Source organism: Notechis scutatus, chromosome 14 (genome assembly GCF_049901735.1).
Source record: "Notechis scutatus isolate UNSWTSFEM ecotype Mainland chromosome 14, rNotScu1.2, whole genome shotgun sequence".
Taxonomy (NCBI): domain Eukaryota; kingdom Metazoa; phylum Chordata; class Lepidosauria; order Squamata; family Elapidae; genus Notechis; species Notechis scutatus.
Genome location: NC_142022.1, coordinates 7,954,222 through 7,973,310, shown reverse-complemented (window position 1 = coordinate 7,973,310; position 19,089 = coordinate 7,954,222). Strand labels below are relative to the sequence as shown.

The window sequence follows — 19,089 nt, the reverse complement described above, 5'->3', positions numbered from 1 at the left end:
GTTCGATCTCATCCGCGGGCGGATGTGACGCCACACCCCGGAAGCGGAAGAGAAGGGCGGCCGAAGCTGGAGGAGAAAAGGGTGACTTCTCACGCCGGATCGTCGGGACGGGTCTCTCGCGTGTCGGGCCAGTGGGGGAAATTTAAGGTTAATGCTTGATTTTAAGTCTGGAGTAGATTTGTCCGTGTTCCTTTGCAGGAATTTTCCCTTCCTTTTTTTTCTTTTTTTGGGGGGCCCGCCACAACAACCCTGCTAGGTAGGCCTGCCTGAGCCCAAAGTTTACCAAGGAACATCTTATATACATATATTTAATTTATTTAACCAAGTCTCCGTTATTTGCCTCCTGTGCAGAAGCCCTCAGTGTAGAGGTGGGGGTGTTGGACTACAATACAAGAAGGACAGGGTTGGAAAGGGACCCTAGAGGTCGTCTAGTCCAACCCCCTGCTCAAGCGGGAGACCCCGTACCATTGCAGGCAAATGGCTGTCCAGTCTCTTCTTTCAAACCTTCAGGGATGGAGCACCTACAACGTCTAGTCGGGGCCGGGGAATCACTGGTGGTCCACGAGAAAATTTGGGTGGTCCGCAGAGAAATGTCGTCCCCCCCCTCAAAGCAATTAATCCAGGCTGTGTGGGAACACAAGGCTTGCATTGCTTGCACTGCGAACAACATGAGGTAGTGGGGGGGGGGAAAGGGCGGAGGGGGGGAACTTGCCCCACTCGCCCCACATGCCTGTCCTGTCCACCGGGCTGCTTCTTTCCGCTTCTTTCTCCTTCTGTTTTTGGCTGCATGCAAGGAAAGCAGCAGAAGTCTTTCTTTCTCTCCCCCAAACTCCGCCAGAAGTGAGTCTTTGGGACCCTGCAAGGCTCCTTTTTTTTTCTAGACTAGAATTTGGGCACGATTATGTGTGAATGCATTCAAGTCAGTCTTGATTCCTGGTGGCTATCTGGAGAAACCCACAACATTTTCTTGGCAACATTTTTTCAGAAGTGATTTGACCTTATTGCTTCCTTCCTAGGAACCGGTCCAAAGTCAGCCCTGACTGGTTTTGTTCTGTTTCTTAATATAAAGGCAGACAGAGTAACTCCACAAAGCATCCATACCAAGTCTTTTGATTGGTTCATCAGGCATCCTCAAGTAACTCACAATTATGACGAGATTCTTCTCAATGTCCAATTCTCTCTGCATAGCTGTACTTTAGGGTGTAAAAAGATGGTAATCTTTTATCCCTTTCATCCCATATCGTAGGAGCAGAGGTAGAGATGCTAGCATGAGGAACCCACCAAGGGTCAATTCAGTGACCAATCAGGATTACTGATGTGGCCATATGACATGGACTACATTTCCCAGGATACCTTAACTACATTTACCATGATGCATTCCTTTAAGGGGACAGCTCCCAGTGACTAACTATACTGATTCCCATTAACTATAAACTGTCTGGACAGCACAGGCTTCATACCTAAGGCAGATGGAACGGGGTGGGGTTGGACTAGATGACCTGCAAGCTCGCTTCCAACGCTGTTAATCTGTTATCCTTCCAAGATTATCCTCCCCATGTCTTTAATTAATCCAAGCTGGTTCTCTGAAATGTGCTTATCTTTACAAACATGTAACCATCCTGACCGTTTCCTATTTTATTTATTAAATAAAATTTATTCTGTCCTCTTTTTTCCTCCCCCCACAGAGCAATCTGCCAAGATGGGGAAACAGTTTGGAAACCTGATGAAAACAAGGCACGTTGTCAGCTACTATCTGTCTCCGTTTGAACAGAAAATTTTCCCCAACATCCCACACAGGATCTTAAACACCTGGAGACGATTCAGTTCTTCGTTCTTCCGTGTGACGCCTCGTAAGTGAAGTGCAGGGAGGAAAAAGGGTTTTTTTTTTTAAACAGGTTCCTCTAAAGTTTTACTCGCCCGGTTTTTCCACTCCTGAGGAGTGGCGCCTTAGATTTCTGAAACTACAGGTATATCACAGTTGAATTCAACGCTTATGTTGATAAGCGAAGTGAAGTGAGTTTTGCCCCGTTTTATGGCCTTCCTTGCTGCATTTTGTTCAATGAATCAATGCAGTTATTTAGTTAGTAACCTGGTCGTTAAGTGAGCCGGGCTTCCCCTTTGTCAGAAGGTCGCAAAAGGGGATCACATCACCCCCGGGATGTTGCGACCGTCATAAATACGAGTCAGTGGCCAAGCGTCTGAAGTTTGATCACGTGACCTTGGGATCCTGCAGCGGTTGTAAGTGTGAAAAACGGTCATTGAGCAACCTCTAGAAAGAGCGCAGAGATTAGGGGACTGGAGGGTAAAACATATAAAGAATGGTTAGTGGAATTGGGTATGCCTAATTCAGGAGTCTTCAAACTTGACAGCTTTAAGACTTATGGACTTCAACTCCCAGAATTCCTTCTCCTCCAATCATGTTAGCTTGGGAATTCTGGGAGTCCGCAAGTCTTAAACTTGCCAAGTTTAAAGGCCCTTTGGTCTAATTTAATGAAAAGGACTACGAGTGTCATGATAGCAGTGTTCCAATATTTGTGTTGTGGTTAGCCGGCAGCAGGTGCGGACGGCTGAGGAGAGCGAGGACTCAGATGAGGGGCCAGGACCATTAGGGAGTGGATTGCTGCCTTCAGAGATTGTGGGGGCTGGCAGCAGCGATGAGGAGGTTCCCGAGGAGCCTGTGCCAAGCGCGCATGCGCGCAGGAATGCTCGCAGGAAAGAGCAGCTACAACAGCAGGGCGACTCGGGAGTAAGGCTGCAAGGTAATGGCCCCTCCTTCAAGGAGATAAAAGCCAGCTGTGAAACGAAGTTACTTTGCAGAAGGCAAAGACGTTTTGAAACTCCAGCCTCGTGGACATTCCAGTATCCCGAGTTTGTATTTGAACATTTTTGTCTTGCAAATTATTTCTGGTCTGTTATCTTTTGGCAAGTCCCGCACAGTTTGGCAAGGCTTGTGCTTATCACAGCTAATGATTTGGTAAAAAAGCATGAGAAGGTTTCTGTTCTTTTTAGATTGTGTTTCATTTGTGGGAAAAGGGCGTGGGTCAGAACAATTTGAGGGGCTGTCCCGAAGAAGAGGGGGTCCACCTATTCTCCAAAACACTTTTAAGGCAGGACAAAAAGCAACGGATGGAAACTCATCAGGGGGAGAAGCAACCTAGAAATAATTGAGAGATTTTCTGGCAGCGAGGACAATCAGCGGAACGACTTTCCTCCAGAAGTTGTGGGTGCTCCATCCCTGGAGGTTTTGAAGAAGAGATTGGACCACCATTTGTCTGAAATGGTGTAGGGTTTCCCTGCCTGAGCCAGGGGTTGGACTAGAAGACCTCCATGGTCCCTTCCAACTCTTGTTATTCTATTCTCTTCTGTTGTAAGTTGAGCCCGCTGTTATGCAAAACTGGAAGGAGGGAGGCTGCTCTCTTGCTGTCGCTTCTCAGCCAGTTATTTTTTTGTTTTCAGGCAGGATGGGCACCAAGCTACCCTTCAATAATTTCCTTCCAGTTGCCGTTCTCTTTAAGAAGAAGAGCAGATGCTGCCCTCAAAGTTGTAATTGATATAGTTATTTACAAAAAGTTTCCAGTAGAAAAACGATAGATGGCGCACCAGAGCAGCAACAAAAAATCAGAATTGGTCCTGTTATTTTTAATTGTCAATACAAAAAAAAAAAAAAGGGTTAAAAAAAAAAGTGCCATCTTTATCCCTGGCAATTTGATCCCAACAAACAGCAAGGAGATAAGCGCTGAAGCCGTTCCATTTAATAAACAGCACGTCATTAAAATATTAATTAACCTGGCTAGGCAAAAGCATGCAAAAAAGAACAGCTGGGCTGCTTTGGCAGGTAAGCCTGTTGTGTCTTCCCTGCCTCTGTTCTCCATCTCATTATTGCAAAGATTGTCTGGCTTAAGGATTAGGGATCTTGCCTTGCGGATCATTCTGGCTGCCAATCGCTTTGGAGGCGATAACCGTAATCCCTACATTACAAAACCTGCCTTCAGAGCACATTTAGTTCGATAGCGTTGCGATTAGTTTAATCTGTGCCTAAGCACGGGTGAGATTCAATTTGGGGAATTGCCAAAGGTGCTTTTTTTTTTCTCTCTCTTCAGGAGGCAACTGGACTTTTCTTGCTTTTTTTCTTTTGAGGACATTTCGCTTCTCATCCAAGAAGCTTCTTCAGCTCTGACAGGATAATGGGGAATGGAAGGATTTGTGCTCCTTGCAGACCAGCTGGTCATTTGTATCCTTTGAGAGGGTCGTTGAGGCTACTTAGCTATGCTGGCTGGAGAATTCTGGGAGTTGAAGTCCACAAGTCTTAAAGTTGCCAAGTTTGGGGACCTTGAGGGTCACTTGAGCCTTCTCCACACCCATTTGCACTACTCGAGAACCTGAAGACACCGATAAACCTCCAAGTGGCCTCAATGACTCTCTAAAAAGGATGCAAATGACCAGCTTGTCTGCAAGGAGTATAAATCCTTCTCTGTCATCCAAAGGTGCTTTTTTTTTCAAGAGACAGTCGAGCTTCCTTGTTTGCCTCTTTTGAAGATGTTTCGCTTCTCATCCAAGAAGCTTCTTCAGCTCTGACAGGATGGTGGGGAATGGAAGGATTTATCCTCCTTGCAGACAGCTGGTCATTTGCATCCTTTTAGAGAGACACTGAGGGCACTTGGAAGTTTATTTGTGACTGGATGGTGGGGGAAGGAAGGATTTATGCTCCTTGCAGACAGCTGGTCATATATTCGGTCCCATATTCCAGAGCTGCCATAGTCACAGGACTGGCCCTTTGGTCATCCTGGAGCAGCTGCTCCTCCACCTGGGTGCCATGGACTGGAGGAGCTGCTCCGGGATGACCAAAGGGCCAGTCCTGTGACTACGGCAGCTCTGGAATATGGGACCGACTTTCCCACCAACGCCAGCAAGTCACTTGTCTGTCAAAATTCATGTTAGTGGTCTGCGGGATTTCAAATTATGAGTTTTAGTGGTTCCTGAAGTCCAAAAGGTTGGTGACCCCCTGATCTGGATGACCGAGAATCGCTACAAACATTTAGAGACAAGGGAAGAGAAAACTTGAAGCTGTGAAAACTTGAAGCTTTTGGACTTCAGGGAAATCATGTAGGTGGTTCTGGATTTGCAGCAGTTCATTGAGTGACTATTCAAAGTTACAACATCCGTGACAAAAAGGGACTTGCGATCGTTTTTCACCCTTACGACCATTGCACCCTCCCGATCTCACGTGATCAACATTCACACTTTTGGCAACTGACTCATATTTATGACGGTCAGGTTTTGCGACCTTCTGACAAGTCAGTGGGGAAGCCAGATTCCACTTAACAACCATGCGACTAACTGAACAGCTGCAGTGATTCCCTGCTGTAGCAGGAAAGGGGGTAAAATTGGGGCGAGGCTCACTGAACCGATGTCTCATTTAGCAACACAAATCCAGAGCTCAATAATGGTCATAAGTTGAGCACTAATTTTATGAAGTGATAAAGCGTTGGAGAAATTGGAATTGGTCCATTCTAACTTGGACGTGCAACCCTAAACTTCCCTTCTGTTTTGTGTTTTTTAAGAATTCGTCTTTGCATACATGCTTTATGTCTGGGCAAACGACTACAATAAAAAGTTGAAGAAGAAGAACCCGGCTGACTACGAAAATGACGTGTAAAGAAGATTCATGGGGACAAAATTTCTTTTCAACTTTTATTCCTCTCGGTTCTGAAGATACGACGCATAGTTGTAAGAACACTTGGATCCAATAAACCTCTGTTGTGTTCCATCCTCAGGTGTTAACGTCTTTTGTCCAGCGATGCACAACTTCACTGCTTCAGAAAGAAAATAAATATATTATTGTGGGCTCCACCAAACCTGGGAGGGGTATATACATATACTTGTTTTCTGAGGTTTTTGCGGGTATTTGTATGTGGATCTTTGGTTATTCGGGTTTTCTCCCATGTAAAATTGGAAGTATTTTGGCAACGTTTTGAGGAAGGAAGGAAGGAAGGAACAAACAAAGGAAGAAGCAGCTGCAAGCTCACATTACTCCGAGAAGCACAAAGCCGAAGACACAAGCCTGAAGATGATGAATGAGACTTCATCGAAACGTCGCCTAGATACTTCCAATTTTATGCGGGAGAAAACCCAAATAACCAAAGATCGATATACATATATACATATACATACACATACGTACGTACGTACACATACATACATACATACATATATATATATACACCGTGCATGTGTGTGTGTATATATAGAGAGAAATAATCACCATCTATATCTATTTATATAATATATATTCGCACGCAATGTTGTATATATAGATAGACAGAAATAATCACCATCTATATCTTTCTATTTATATAATATATATATTCACACGCAATGTTGTATATATAGATAGACAGAAATAATCACCATCTATATCTTTCTATTTATATAATATAGATATTCACACGCAATGTTGTATATATAGATAGACAGAAATAATCACCATCTATATCTTTCTATTTATATAATATAGATATTGACACGCAATGTTATCTCTATCTCGATCACACCGTCACTTTTCTTTAAGAGTCCGACGCAAAGGAGAACCAAAGGGTCCCGAGGGGGAAGAGGCGGGTCAGGCAGGAGAACACGCCCTCATGGGCGGGGATTTAAAGCAGGGGGGGGGGTGAAAAGAGCGAGAGAGTTGACAGGCGTCCGTCCGGACCAATCCGACACGCCGGGGCGCGGCGAGAAGAGAAGCTCCGCCTTTCCTCCCCCTCCTCCCCCCCCCCACCATTCCTTCTGTTCCTCTCACGTCCGGCTTCTCCTCAAGCGCTCGCACGGGAGCGGGGGCGGAAAGCGGGCTCGAGGCCACGCCCCGCCGTGCGTGCGTGCGTGAGGAGGGGAGGGGCGTGGTGTAGAAGAGGGGAGGAGGAGGAGGAGAAGGGGCGGGCCATTCTTCTGCGGGTCCGCGCGCCCGTCTGTCAGTCCAGCCGCGGCGCGGCTGAGGGGAAGGCGGAGAGACCCGCGCGCGCTCGGCGGCGCCATGGCGGAGCGAGGGCGTCGGTGCTGGGCGGCCCTCGGGGCTCTGGGGCCGGCGCTTCGCTTCTCCAGGCGGCGCCTTGTGTCCCGCCGTCGGCTCCGCAGCCTTCGTCGGGGTCCCCGGCGCTGAGCGGGACGCCTCATCTGCTGGCCCCGCCGTCTGTGCCTCCGCCGCTGCCGCAGCCCTCGTCGCCCCCGCAGCCCGCCCTGGCCGCCCCTGGCTCGGGGGCTTCGGGCCCCGGGGGTGGAGGGGCGCCCCCTCCTCAGGCCCCGCCGGGCTCGGCGGCCGGGGGTCGCCCGGTGCAGATGAACCTCTACGCCACCTGGGAGGTGGACCGGAGCTCGCCCAGCTGCGTGCCCAGGTGAGCGGAGAGGGGGCGGGAAGGTCAGCTCCCATCATCCCCAGCTCCCCAGGACCTCTGGGGTGGGGGCCCACTTCCCATCATCCCCAGCTGTTAAAAGACCTCTGGTGGGGCAATTCCCATCATCCCCAGCTGTCCAGATACCTCTGGGGTGAGGGGACCTCACTTCCCATCACCCCCAGCTCCAGATCAGGACCTCTGGGGTGGGGGCCCACTTCCCATCATCCCCAGCTGTTAAAAGACCTCTGGTGGGAGCAATTCCCATCATCCCCAGCTGTCCAGATACCTCTGGGGTGAGGGCCCACTTCCCATCACCCCCAGCCCTATAGGACCTCTGGGTTGGGGTCTCACCTCCCATCATCCCCAGCTGTCCAGATACCTCTGGGGTGAGGGCCCACTTCCCATCACCCCCAGCCCTATAGGACCTCTGGGTTGGGGTCTCACCTCCCATCATCCCCAGCTGTCCAGATACCTCTGGGATGAGGGCCTACCTTCCCAGGACCTCTGGGGTGGGGTCCCACTTCTCATCACCCCGAGCTCCACAAGACTCCATTATCCCCAGCTGTTAAAAGGACACTGGGACGACAGCTTGCCTCCCATCATCCCCAGTTGTCAAAGGACCCCTGGGTTCCCATCATCCTCAGAGGCGGAAAGATCTCTGGTTGGGACCCACCCCCCATCATTCCCATCCGCCCTTAAGACCCTTAAGAGGGCAGCCCACCTCCCGTCATCTCCCTCTACCCAGAGACCCTGGGCTGATGGGCTTCTTCCCATAATCCCCAGCCTCTCCAAGACACCTGGGATGAAGGTGAGTGGAAACCATGATGCAACCTTCCTTCTTCCTCCTGGGTTTCCCCCCCCCTCCCTCCCCCAAAAGGCACCACCTCTTAATAGGATTTATAGAACAATCCCCCCCCTCTTCATAGCTCTAGGGTTGGTCAATCTTTCCTTGGCGACCCCCTTCCTTTAAGTCAGAGGTCTCCAAACTTGGCAACATTAAGACTTGTGGACTTCAACTCCCAGAATTCTCCAGCCAGCGTAGCTTCTCCCAGGTGAGTGTAGCTGGCTGGAGAATTCTGGGAGTTGAAGTCCACAAGTCTTAAAGTTGCCAAGTTTGAGGACCCCTGCTTTAAAGTAAAGGGGTCGGACGGGGGAGTTGTCCAGTTGATTACCTCCCCCTCCCCTCTGCTGTGAAGTAGACATCCCATAGATTTGGGGAGGGGGGAGAACAGGAGGGTAGCAAGATTTAAAACAGGTATTGATGATGGAGAGGTGGGTGTTTTGCTCCGTCTGGACACAGCTTCAGGTCCGAGCTCTTCTAAGAGCAACCTAAAATGAGAAAAAGCAATGAAGGTGGCATCTTCTTGTGTGTGTGTGTGTGTGTGTGTGTGTGTGTGTGTGTGTGTGTGTAAAAAGGGCCCCTGCATATGTGGGAAACGATGGACTCTTTTTCCCCCCCCATGTCTTCTGGCTTGAGAAGGGTTGTGGTTCTTCCATTGATGTGGTTGTGTGGACCATCATTGGCTGTTCTGTGGTTATTGGCAGGATGCTGGCTTGCGAATTCATTGGAGCCAGAAAGTCCTCAACTTACAACCGTTTGTCCTAGGATCCAAAGTTACAACAGCACTGAGAAAAGTGACATATTGACAGTCGTCACGGTTAACGGCCAAAATACACTTAACTGGCCAAAAAAAGGTGGCCAAATTGGGCAAAACTCGCTTAGTGATAGAAGTTTGGATCTTAATTGCAGCTGCAAGCGGAGGACTAGCTTCAGTCTGGCATCGAGTCGGCAGCCTCCCATGCTTATCGCGAGGCCCACGGGTGTGTGTGTGTGTGTGTCTCAAGAAGAACATTGTGTCCCCACCACAATCTTCCCTCCTTCCCACGACACGGTCTGAGTTGCAGGATGTTCAGATTTGGGGTTCATTTATATCTCGGATAATACGCTGAAGTTAACTATATACCCCCTGAGTGCAAAAGTTATTGTGTATTCATCCATGTGGTTCCGGTGATGAGCACTTCCTCAAATTGAAAGGGCCAACATATTACTGAGACGTTCCTCTCGTGCTTAAACCAACTTCCGACCAACATTGGCAGCTGGCGAGCTTACTCACCCAGTTCAGTTGGTTTGCTTGTTCCGTTCAAGGGTTCTTTTTGCCTTTTGTGCAAAAATCAGAAATCTGGTTTGGTAGAACGGTGCCTGTTCTAACTGGTATACATTCTTAAAAGACAGGTGGAAGTTTGTAGAGATTTTTCCGTCATCCAGATCATGGTTGTTCCAGAGGTGCTTTTTTCAGGAGGCAACTGGGCCTTCTGGTTATTCTTTCGAAGAAGGCGTTTTACTTTTCATCCAAAAAGCTTCTTCAGCTCTGACCAGATGGTGGGGAACGGAAGGATTTACATTCCTTGCAGACAGCTGGTCATTTGCATCCTTTTTAGAGTGTCATTGAGGCCACTTGGAGGTTTATCTGTGTCCTTGGGGGTCACCAGGTGGTGGAAATGGTTCCTGTAGTCTGCAATTTTTTTTCTGGAAATCCGTTCACAGTCCCACGCCGTTCGAAGAGCGTCCATCCCAAATCGCATAACCAAAAGTCTAAAAGACTGCAGACTACAGGAATCATTTCCACCACTCAGGTGACCCTGAGGACACAGATAAACCTCCAAGTGGCCTCAACGCCTCTCTAAAAAGGATGCCTGCAAGGAGTACGAATCCTTCCCTTCCCCGCCGTCCAGTCAGAGCTGAAGAAGCTTCTTGGATGAGAAGCAAAACGTCTTCAAAGAAAAAAAAACAAGGAAGTTAAAAGGGCATCTTTAATCGGCTCCTTTCGGTAAATTCTCTGTTTGAAGCTTTGGGTAGGGCTGACCACATCTGCTTTTCTTAAGGAAGGGCTGTTTCAGGTGTGTTTTGGGCGAGATATACGAACTCAACCCATTTCCATGTAAAAGAGACATCTGAGAGCAGGTGTTTCATTCAAACTCTTCCCAAATCTTATTTTATGGAAACATACCTGCCTCCAGGTGTCACCCAGCCTAACAACCATTTGTTTAACAATCAAAATTATAGAAGCACCGGGGAAAAAAAAGATGAGTTAAGACTGGCCTTTCTACCTATGACCATCCCAGCACCCTCACCAGATCAAAATGTGGCTGCTTATGGCAACCAGCATGTATTTACAACAGTCGCAGCATCCGTCGCTATCTGTGACCTTCCCAGCCGGCTTCCGACAACCAAAATCAAGTGGAAAAGCCGAATTTGCTTACCAATGCCATGATTCACTTAACAGCTGAGGCGATTGGCTTCACGAGAAAGGTTGTAAAACCAGGCTCGGCTGACCGAACAAACGGCCAGCAGTGGATATTCTGACCCCATTGTCGTAGGTCAAGAACTACCCGCATATCGATAAATGCAAAAAATAGCACGGCCTTTTCTGTCCTATCCCAAGAAGGATGTTTATCTGTCCCTTAAGGGGAAGGGTAAATATTTCCCCGGGTTCGTTTCCATTTGTTGATAGAGGGAGTTGAAAAAGTGATTTTTTTTTAAACCCTTCAAGCCAAACACCCCTTCGTCTTATCTTCCTTGGTCAATATTTTCCTGCTAACAAGCACACCTCCAACAGCTTTCTAATATTCCCAGTGTTGGTTCTTTGTTTGTATCTCCAGGGTGGCATTTCCCTATTTCTAACAACAGGTCTGTTGCTGTTTATTAGATAATGCTTCTCCCCCCTCCTTCCTTCCTTCCTTCCTTCCTTCCGATCACTTTCACTAGTGAAAAAGCTAATTTTACTGTTGATTATTTATTTTTCTCTGAAATGTCCACTCAGTTTGAACTCAAAGATCCTTGTTTCTTTGCCCTGTAACCATCTGGGCGAGAGCTTTTAACTACAGGACGTAGTTCAAATAGCTTTTTGAAAGGAGGGAGATATAAATCTTAAGCAGACTTTAGCTGAAATCCATTTTAAGTGCAAGGCCTCTTCTTCCACCTTCAGGAAAATAAAAGCAAAATCTTGGAATTAGCACTCTGTCATGTTTCCTGCTTGTACATTTAGATGCGGGGGAGAGAAACATCCTGCATTTGCAGTTTATTTTTATTTTTTAAAATTTCTGCCAGGCTTTCTAATTGTCCAGCCACATGGAGTAGTATCAGGAGCTGTTCTTTAGGATGACCTTGGCCGTTGCTTGCATGACTTTTGAATACAAGTCAAATAAACCCATCGATTATTTCAACGTGTAATGTGTGTACGGAGAACGAATGAATGATCCTCGGTGAAGAACACATACATGATTTTGCAGGCAAAATGATCCTTCTTATGAGTGGGTGATACTTTTTTACCTTCCGTTGAACAGAAAAGATCGGTTTAAGAGCAGAACGCGTGATCACATTTCAGTGCCATGTTTACTTGGGAGAATTAAACATGTTTTTTTTGTAAGATGAAGCAGCTCTGGGAGTCAAACACAACTTCTGCTTTTCTGTAGCCCCTGCATTTGTTACCTCCGTGTAAATAGCTGATTGTAGCCCAGCTCCGCCTCAATTCACCAGAAACTCTTGTGTGCCACCATTTACTCAAGCAGGAATTTAGTTTCCTGTCACGGAGGAAGTTACTGAGCAGAACATCTTCTCGTTCCAGAATTCCTTAGCCGTGTTATTTTTATAACGCCGCCATCATTTGGCATTTGGGTAATTTGCCAAAATAGCAAAAAAAAAAGGGGGGTTTATTTTGTGTTTTGCCTCCCCCCCCCTCGAAGAAATAATTATGCAGTTCAATATGCAATAAAGCGATTGGCACAATCCCTACCCCAAAATTCCTTCTATGCAAAGCAAGTAAAATGCTTCAAGACAACACGGAAATGTATAGAAGGACACGTTCGAAGCAGATGGTGCAATTTGAATAATTTTGTTTGGACCTCCCTACATAGGGAGCTGCCCTTTTAGGGAATATTGCTCAGTATTAACACACACATGTATAATGTGTTCTCCATAAATGCAGGCCCTCCTTTTATTCCTCCTCTTTATTTCGGTCTGCTAGGTATAAAAATATTTGTGTCGTGTATTTTCTGATTGATTTTCTCAAAAGACAATACGGTATCTTCAGCCGATAGAAAGGTGACAGTCTTGTAAACAGAATAGCTGGGTTTCATACAGGTCTGTTTTTTTTTTAACCATGTTTTGTGACGTCTTAACCATGTTTTTTGGTGACCTCAGACCTGGAGGACGTTTTGAATTCCAATAAATGCATCCCTTTTTCAAGTTTAAGATCTCACCTTGTTCCTGGAGGATTAAACTGATGATTTTTCTTGGTTAGCCTTGGTTCTGATTGGGCACCCCTACACCTGGATACGTTTGAATGATTTTATCAGATAATTGGTCTGGCTCATCAGCTATGCAATTGGTTTAGCTCCTGCTGTTTTGCATTTTATTCATTTGCAACAGAACTGTCATATGGAATTTCTGGACCGGCTTGTCATTTCTGATGATTTCCGGAAACGTTCCTTTTGATCCAAACATATTTGAATTCTCACATGCAGAAAATTCTTCTGTTTTTCTTTTTTTTTTTTAATCCTTTGAGCACTTCATGTTGATACCTGCTTGCTAAATGTCTTTCTCTTTTGTTGGCGTAAAGGAATTTCTACTCGTTTTTCAAAGGCACCGCTATAATACTTTGCTATCCTGACATACATTTTTTTAAAAATCTGGAGCTAAAAGACATTTTTTTTCCAGTGAGCTTAGATCTTATCGGATGAACGAGCCGTTTAATGGGACTTCTGCATTTCGCTGCTCTCTGTGAATGGAATGTCGTTGCATATGATTTTGATGCTGGTTTATGACTTCCATGGGGTTTTCTAATCCAGTGGTGGGGACCACAGTGTCCTCACAGGGGCTCCTTGAAGAAATGCTATGATTTATATCTTGAGTTAAGTCTTGGGGGGGTTTGTGGCCACAAAAGGCTTTTAAAGGGGGTCCTTGGGGAAGGAAGGGTTAAAAACGTAGTCCATTCTGCTGCCCCTTAGAACCATAGTTTATATTGGTCCATTATCGATGGTCGATTATTTAACATAATCTTATTTCAATATAGGAAAATCACTCCCTGCTTCTTATCTGGAAAAAAATCTGTTGTTTTCTTGAAAAAAATACCACGGCAGGTCTAACCTTTCCCACGTGCAGCTGGGAATGCCAATCCCAGGATCGTTTGCAAGCCTCTAGGGCTCCGCGATTCAAGATGCTGAACTCGGAGAGCTGACAGCCCGAGTTCGAGACCCGAGCTGCACACAAACGGGTGAGCTCCAGTTCCTTACTCCAGCTCCTGTCTGCCGAGCAGCCCGAAAGCAGGCAAATGCGAGTAGATAAACAGGTACCCCTTCGGCAGGAAGGCAACACTGTTCCGTGCGCCGTTGGAGACTTGTAACCATTCTCTTTTCAATAAAATGGTTGAGCTAAGCACCTCTACCTTTGCAAACTAATTCTGTTTAAAAATGGGCCCTCAAGGAAACCTTCCCCAGCAGAACAATCACGCAGAAAACCAGGAAAGGAAGAAAACCCCGTATTACCAGGCCTTCCCCAGCTTGTATCAGCTGCCGAGACAAATTTTCTACCCAAATTTATTCTTCCTTAAAAGGTAGTGTCTTGGGAAGAAGTCTCATCTGTCCATCCTCCTCTTTGTGGGGACACCATGCTGTGAAAGGAAATGAGATTTTTTTTTTATTCTGATGGTAACATAAGGAAAAGGCCACCCATGGGATGATCAGGCCAGCATTTATCAAAACCTTTGTCCAATTCCATATCTCTTTGCTTTTTTTTTTTTTTTTTTTGCTTATTTTGAAATGCGTGGAACCTAACAAGCAAAAAATAATTTCTGGTGGAAGAGAGTCCATCTTGAATGCTTTCGTTTCCTTTCTCCCAGAAAAGAATGCATAGTTAAAATAGCTCCCAAAATAAAATTTTAAAAAACCCAGCCTTTAAACTCTCCATCCCATCTGTTGTTTTTAACGGCAGTGTTAAAAATAAAACACCTTTCCCCACCTAAAATAAACCCCCTTAGTTAATCATTTTAAAAGCTTTCAGCCCCATTGATGGAATTTTGCACTCCTGTTTTAACAGTACATTTTCGGGCAGCCTGGGTTAATTGCCTTGTTCTACTTCGGTAATTTTTCCCAGATGTTTACCCGAATATCTTTTCTCTCTAGCTTGTAAGGATGCTTCCTTGACAGGTGCTTGGTTTAGTCGATAAGGGCTTGGTCGTAGAAATACACAACTTGGAGGTGGGGAAAATTGCTCACCTGGGATGAGCAAAGTGATGGGAAAAAAAAGAATAACATTTAAGAATTGTCCGTTGTCGTACAATTCCAATTGCGGGCAAAAGTTTTCTTCGCAAATGCGATTGTAAATCAGATTTTGTTGAGCCGAGTATCTTTTTCTAGAGATTTTCAAAATAGGAATGCTAAAATGAATCCACAGGCCATTTTAAGAAGCTTTTGTGGATGGCAGGTAGTCCTCGACTTACGACAGTTCACTTAGTGGCCGTTCAAAGTTACCGCGGCCCTGAAAAAAAGGGACTCGTGACCGTTTTTTCGTACTCACGATCGTTTTAGCATCCCCACGGCCGCATAATCAAAAATTTGGGCGCTTGGCAGCCCAGCTCGTATTTACGACGGTCGCAGTGCCCCCGGGGGTGTGTGTCAAGTGATCCCCTTTTGCGGCCATCCGGCAAAGCCAAGCCAACGGGGAAAGCCAGTTTTGCCTAACAACCATATGACTCACTTAACAACCGCAGAGATTCACATAACAAACTGCAAGCAAAGACAAGTCGTAAATGTTTGGCGAAAACTCACCTGACAGATGCCTCCCTTAGCAATAGGTAGTAATTTTTGGGCTCCATTCTGGTCGTAGGTCGAGGACCTGCCTCTAGTGCCTGGGAAAGGAGAAGAAGGTGACCCATCTTTGAAGCTCTTGAAGTTGCAGGCGCCTCCGCCCTAGAGCCTCTGGGGTTTTAATTAAAACTCTGTTTCTAATAATTCGGTTGGATCAGAAAGTTTCGGGAGTTTACGGTCAGGCAGGATTGTGATTCCTCTCGAAAAAGGAATCCCAGCTGCCTGCCACTTACGAATAGCTAGTCCTCACCCCAAATGTCCGTCGCTGAGTGAGAAAGTTGTTGAGTGAATTTTGTCCCATTTTATAAAAACCTTTTTGGCCACCGTTGGTTGTTGTTTTTTTTTCAAATATTTTTTATTGTATTTTTCCTTCGTTATACATCACATATTAATACTTTCTACAGTACAGTTTTCTTGGTTATATATAGGATTTCTTTATTCACAGTGACAGTATACTGTCTGGGTGCAATCTCTACATTCTTAATTACATACCGATAATGAATCTTATATGTACCATAGTTTTAAGTATTATTCTCAATATCTCTTCATCTTCACTTATCCTTGTTATTGTATATTTAGGCCCTCTATTCATTTTTATCTGTAGTCCATTAATACTATCAAACAAGTGGCTGAACATCAAGTGGTTGACATCACAATTATAGCAAATTAACTGCTGAATAATCCTAACATTTAATTTTGTCTCTGAGCTGAGTCTCTATTTTTTTGCAGATTTTCAAAACGGGAATGTTAAAATGAATATGTGGGCTATTTTAAGAGGCTTTTTGGGGGCAAAAACATACAACTGTCCATTTAGTGAATGTTTGGAGTTACAAAAAAAAAAAAAAACACTGACAAAAGTGATTTATGAACATTTTTCCAACTGACAACTATTGCAGCATCCCTCTGGCCACCTGATCAAAATTCGGACGCTGACTCACACTTATGACCGTTGTAGTGTCCCTTTTACAACCTTCAAGTCAATAAGTTTTTCAAAGAGGAAAGGCTTTTTTTTTCGGTTTTCAAAATGGTAAAAGCTTAAATGAATACACAGGCCGTATTAAGAAACCTTGTGTGTTTTGTGTTTTTTTTTCATGTCGAAAAGCACTTTATTTGGTAGCTACTTTTTGGAATAAGAAGCCTATTGACTTTGTGGTTTTCTTTGTGGGCGCCTCAAATGCAGATAAAACCCATAATTCAAACCGTTTTGGTCTGTTGCGATAAAGAAATGATATTTGACCCTTGCAAAGATGAGTTTTTTGCGGACAGGCATTTAAAGTGGAACTTCGTAGGAGAATATCGACCAAGGTATCTTTAGCACTGTATATTAGATTCTACTCAGTGATGTAAGCTGCATTTTCTGGAAAAGGGACACCCTCGGGACTGTCTTGAGAGTTTCCTTAAAGAGAGATTTCTTCAAACAAATTGAACTTTGAATGGAATCCGGTTGGGCAAAACGAAGACTATATAGCCTTGGAATTAATGAGGACACCATGACAGCACCAGGTAGAAACAAATGAAGATATATATCCAGTTAAATCAGAACAATGCAGGCAGTCCTTAACTTACGGCCACAATCAAGCCTCAAATTTTTGTTTGCTAAGCGAAGACGTTTGTTCAGTGAGTTTGACCCCATTCTTACGACCTTCCCCGCTCCGGTTGTTAAGTGAATCCGTCAACTTGTACAGTGTTCCTGGACTGCTCTCGAGTGATTTCTACAGCTGGCAAAAGTGCTTTGTTGGAGAATGTGATTTATGACACACTCTGGGGGGGGGAGGGAGGCGGGAAACGGGGTCATATGTGTGACGTAAATTACATCAGGCAGAGCTGACTTCGTTCAAGTATGTTGCTCCTAATAAATAACTGGATTTCTTTTGAAACTTTGGCTCGAGGCTCATGGTTTAATCAGGGCAGTGATGGCTAACCTTTCTGACGATAAGCCAATCTGGCTTCCCCCGTTGTCAGAAGGCCGTAAAAGGGAGCACACAAGCCACGGTCATAAGTATGAACCCGTAGTTCATACGTCTGAATTTTGATCCCACGGTCGTGAGCCTGTTGCAAAGGTCGTAACTGTGAAAAATGGCCATAAGTCATGTTTTTCAATGCGCAGTGAACAGTCACTAAGCGAACTATGGTAAGCCGAAGACTTCCCATGGGGTTTATAAGAGAATTGTGGTTTAATTGTTTCTTTCAAGAGTGCTATTTCTGGGTTGATTTTTTATATATATATAGTTTTATTTATGTTTTTTTCTTTAACATCCATAAATGCTTGGTGAACAGTGTATTGCTAATATATTTTAAACAAAGTACTATTACTAATAACATTATTTAGATATATATAATCGTAATCTTTCAACTATATACATGGTAATTATAATGCATTTTATATCCGTATACATAATATTGTTTTCCCAATTTCTAACTTTATATCTCTTTTGGCTCACTCTTAATAATCTAGCCCACCCTATTAAGTATTGATCATCTCTAGGTTGATTGTTGACATCAGTGGGGTTGTGTTCAGTTTTATTAGGTGTGTACGTATAAATTGCACTTGTGGGTGTGTGTGGAAATGGTGACATTTTTGTGATCAACACAAAGATTGGGACTTCTGCCCAGAATCCATTTTCCTGGTGTCGGTTGCAGGAATATTAGCAAATGTTATGATTAGGAACACATTCTGCTTATCCTGAAGGTTTCTGTGAATGGCAGAAAAAATAAGAATTATACACTGGCAGAATTGGCAAGCCCAAAGTGCCCTTGGCTGGCTAGCTAAGTTTTTTTTTTTTTTCAAACAAAATCAGGATAATGAATGGAAAGATGCTTTTTTTTTTTTTTTTTCCCAAGAGGCAGCTGAACTTTTGGCTGTTTCTCTTTGAAGAAGTTTCGCTTCTCATCCCAGAAGCTGCTTCTGCTCTGAGTGGATGAGCTGAGAAAGCTTCTGGGATGAGAAGCGAAACGTCTTCAAAGAAAAAAAAAAACAGAAAGTCCGAAAAAAGCACCTTGGGGATAACCATAGCCTGGATGATGGATTTGCCCAAAGCGACACAGCGACCAGTGGGTTCCGCTTTACGGCCGCGCCGTTTTCGCTTCACGGCCGCCACACAAACAAAGGTCACAAAATCCGCTTGCAGCCATCACGACCCCAATTATGGCTTGTAAGCTGAGGGCTCCCCCCACAGATTGTGAGCAGGAAGGATGAAGCCCACCTGTGTTTTACCTTTAAAAAGAAATTTAAAAAAAATTATACTCTTCCCTGGAACTTTTTCAAGTTGCTCAACAAGTGATCTTGAACTTTCTCGGATCCGTTTGCTTCTGTTTGTTGGTGTGTGTTGTCGGGTCACAACAGAAGAAGCCCGTGCTTCCAGTCTCCCATAAAAATCCATACCTGAAGAGCTTCCAATCGCGCGTCAGAGGTACTTCGATCTCCAGCAATTAAAAGCTTCTTTTCCTTCCTTTTTTTCCTTCCCCTAGGTACAAACGGGAAGGCGTTTCTTGGAAAATACCAACTTATTCGATAACATTTTTTTTTCATTGCCCTCTTGTTTATTACCTGCTCCACAAACTCCAGTAGGTTTATAACGGTCGAAGAAACTCATAAAATGAAACTCATAAAAAATATATAACAGGACAGATTATTCCTCAAGGCCACAAGGTGCTTCTGGTTTTGAAAGAACCAGGTATTAAGCCAGACCATTTCAATCAAATTCCTTTCTGGATTGACACCTGTTGATCATTCAGTAATATCCACCTAAAATTCGTTCTTAGAGATCCTGGAAAAATGTCCTTTGGCTCGTGATATATTTGCCTGTGTTTTTTTTTTTTTTACTACTTCCTTGGCCGAGTA

At 44.8% G+C, this 19,089-nt stretch overlaps 2 protein-coding genes and 1 long non-coding RNA gene across 7 annotated transcripts in view; 2 read left to right on the top strand and 1 right to left on the bottom strand.

Moving 5' to 3' along the window:
• The first annotated feature begins 6 nt into the window (after positions 1–6).
• On the top strand, positions 7–5,769 carry UQCRQ (ubiquinol-cytochrome c reductase complex III subunit VII). Its single transcript, XM_026689911.2, has 3 exons — positions 7–147; positions 1,686–1,850; positions 5,562–5,769. The coding sequence occupies exons 2-3, from the start codon at positions 1,700–1,702 to the stop codon at positions 5,654–5,656; spliced, it is 246 nt and encodes an 81-aa protein (XP_026545696.1). The 5' UTR covers positions 7–147; positions 1,686–1,699; the 3' UTR covers positions 5,657–5,769.
• LOC148129525 (uncharacterized) lies at positions 5,593–6,594 on the bottom strand. Its single transcript, XR_015745349.1, has 2 exons — positions 6,333–6,594; positions 5,593–5,813 (listed from the first exon to the last, which is right to left on the bottom strand). It is a non-coding gene; the product is annotated as an uncharacterized LOC148129525 (long non-coding RNA).
• A 379-nt stretch (positions 6,595–6,973) lies between these two features.
• The window catches only part of PACS1 (phosphofurin acidic cluster sorting protein 1), a 52,486-nt gene continuing 40,370 nt past the window's right edge, over positions 6,974–19,089 (top strand). For 2 of the 5 annotated variants that reach the window (XM_087943498.1, XM_087943496.1), the window contains exon 1: positions 6,974–7,385. In XM_087943498.1, coding sequence (XP_087799624.1) covers positions 7,330–7,385 — 56 coding nt within the window. In that variant the 5' untranslated portion in view covers positions 6,974–7,329. The remainder of the gene's footprint in view (positions 7,386–19,089) is intronic. The other 3 variants (XM_087943499.1, XM_087943500.1, XM_087943497.1) reach the window with 3 other exon arrangements.

Coding starts and splice junctions, on each gene's coding strand:
- UQCRQ (XM_026689911.2), top strand. CDS start 1,700: ATGGGGAAACAGTTTGGAAACCTGATGAAAACAAGGCACGTTGTCAGC. Junction 1,851..5,561: donor GTTCTTCCGTGTGACGCCTC/GTAAGTGAAGTG, acceptor GTGTTTTTTAAG/AATTCGTCTTTGCATACATG.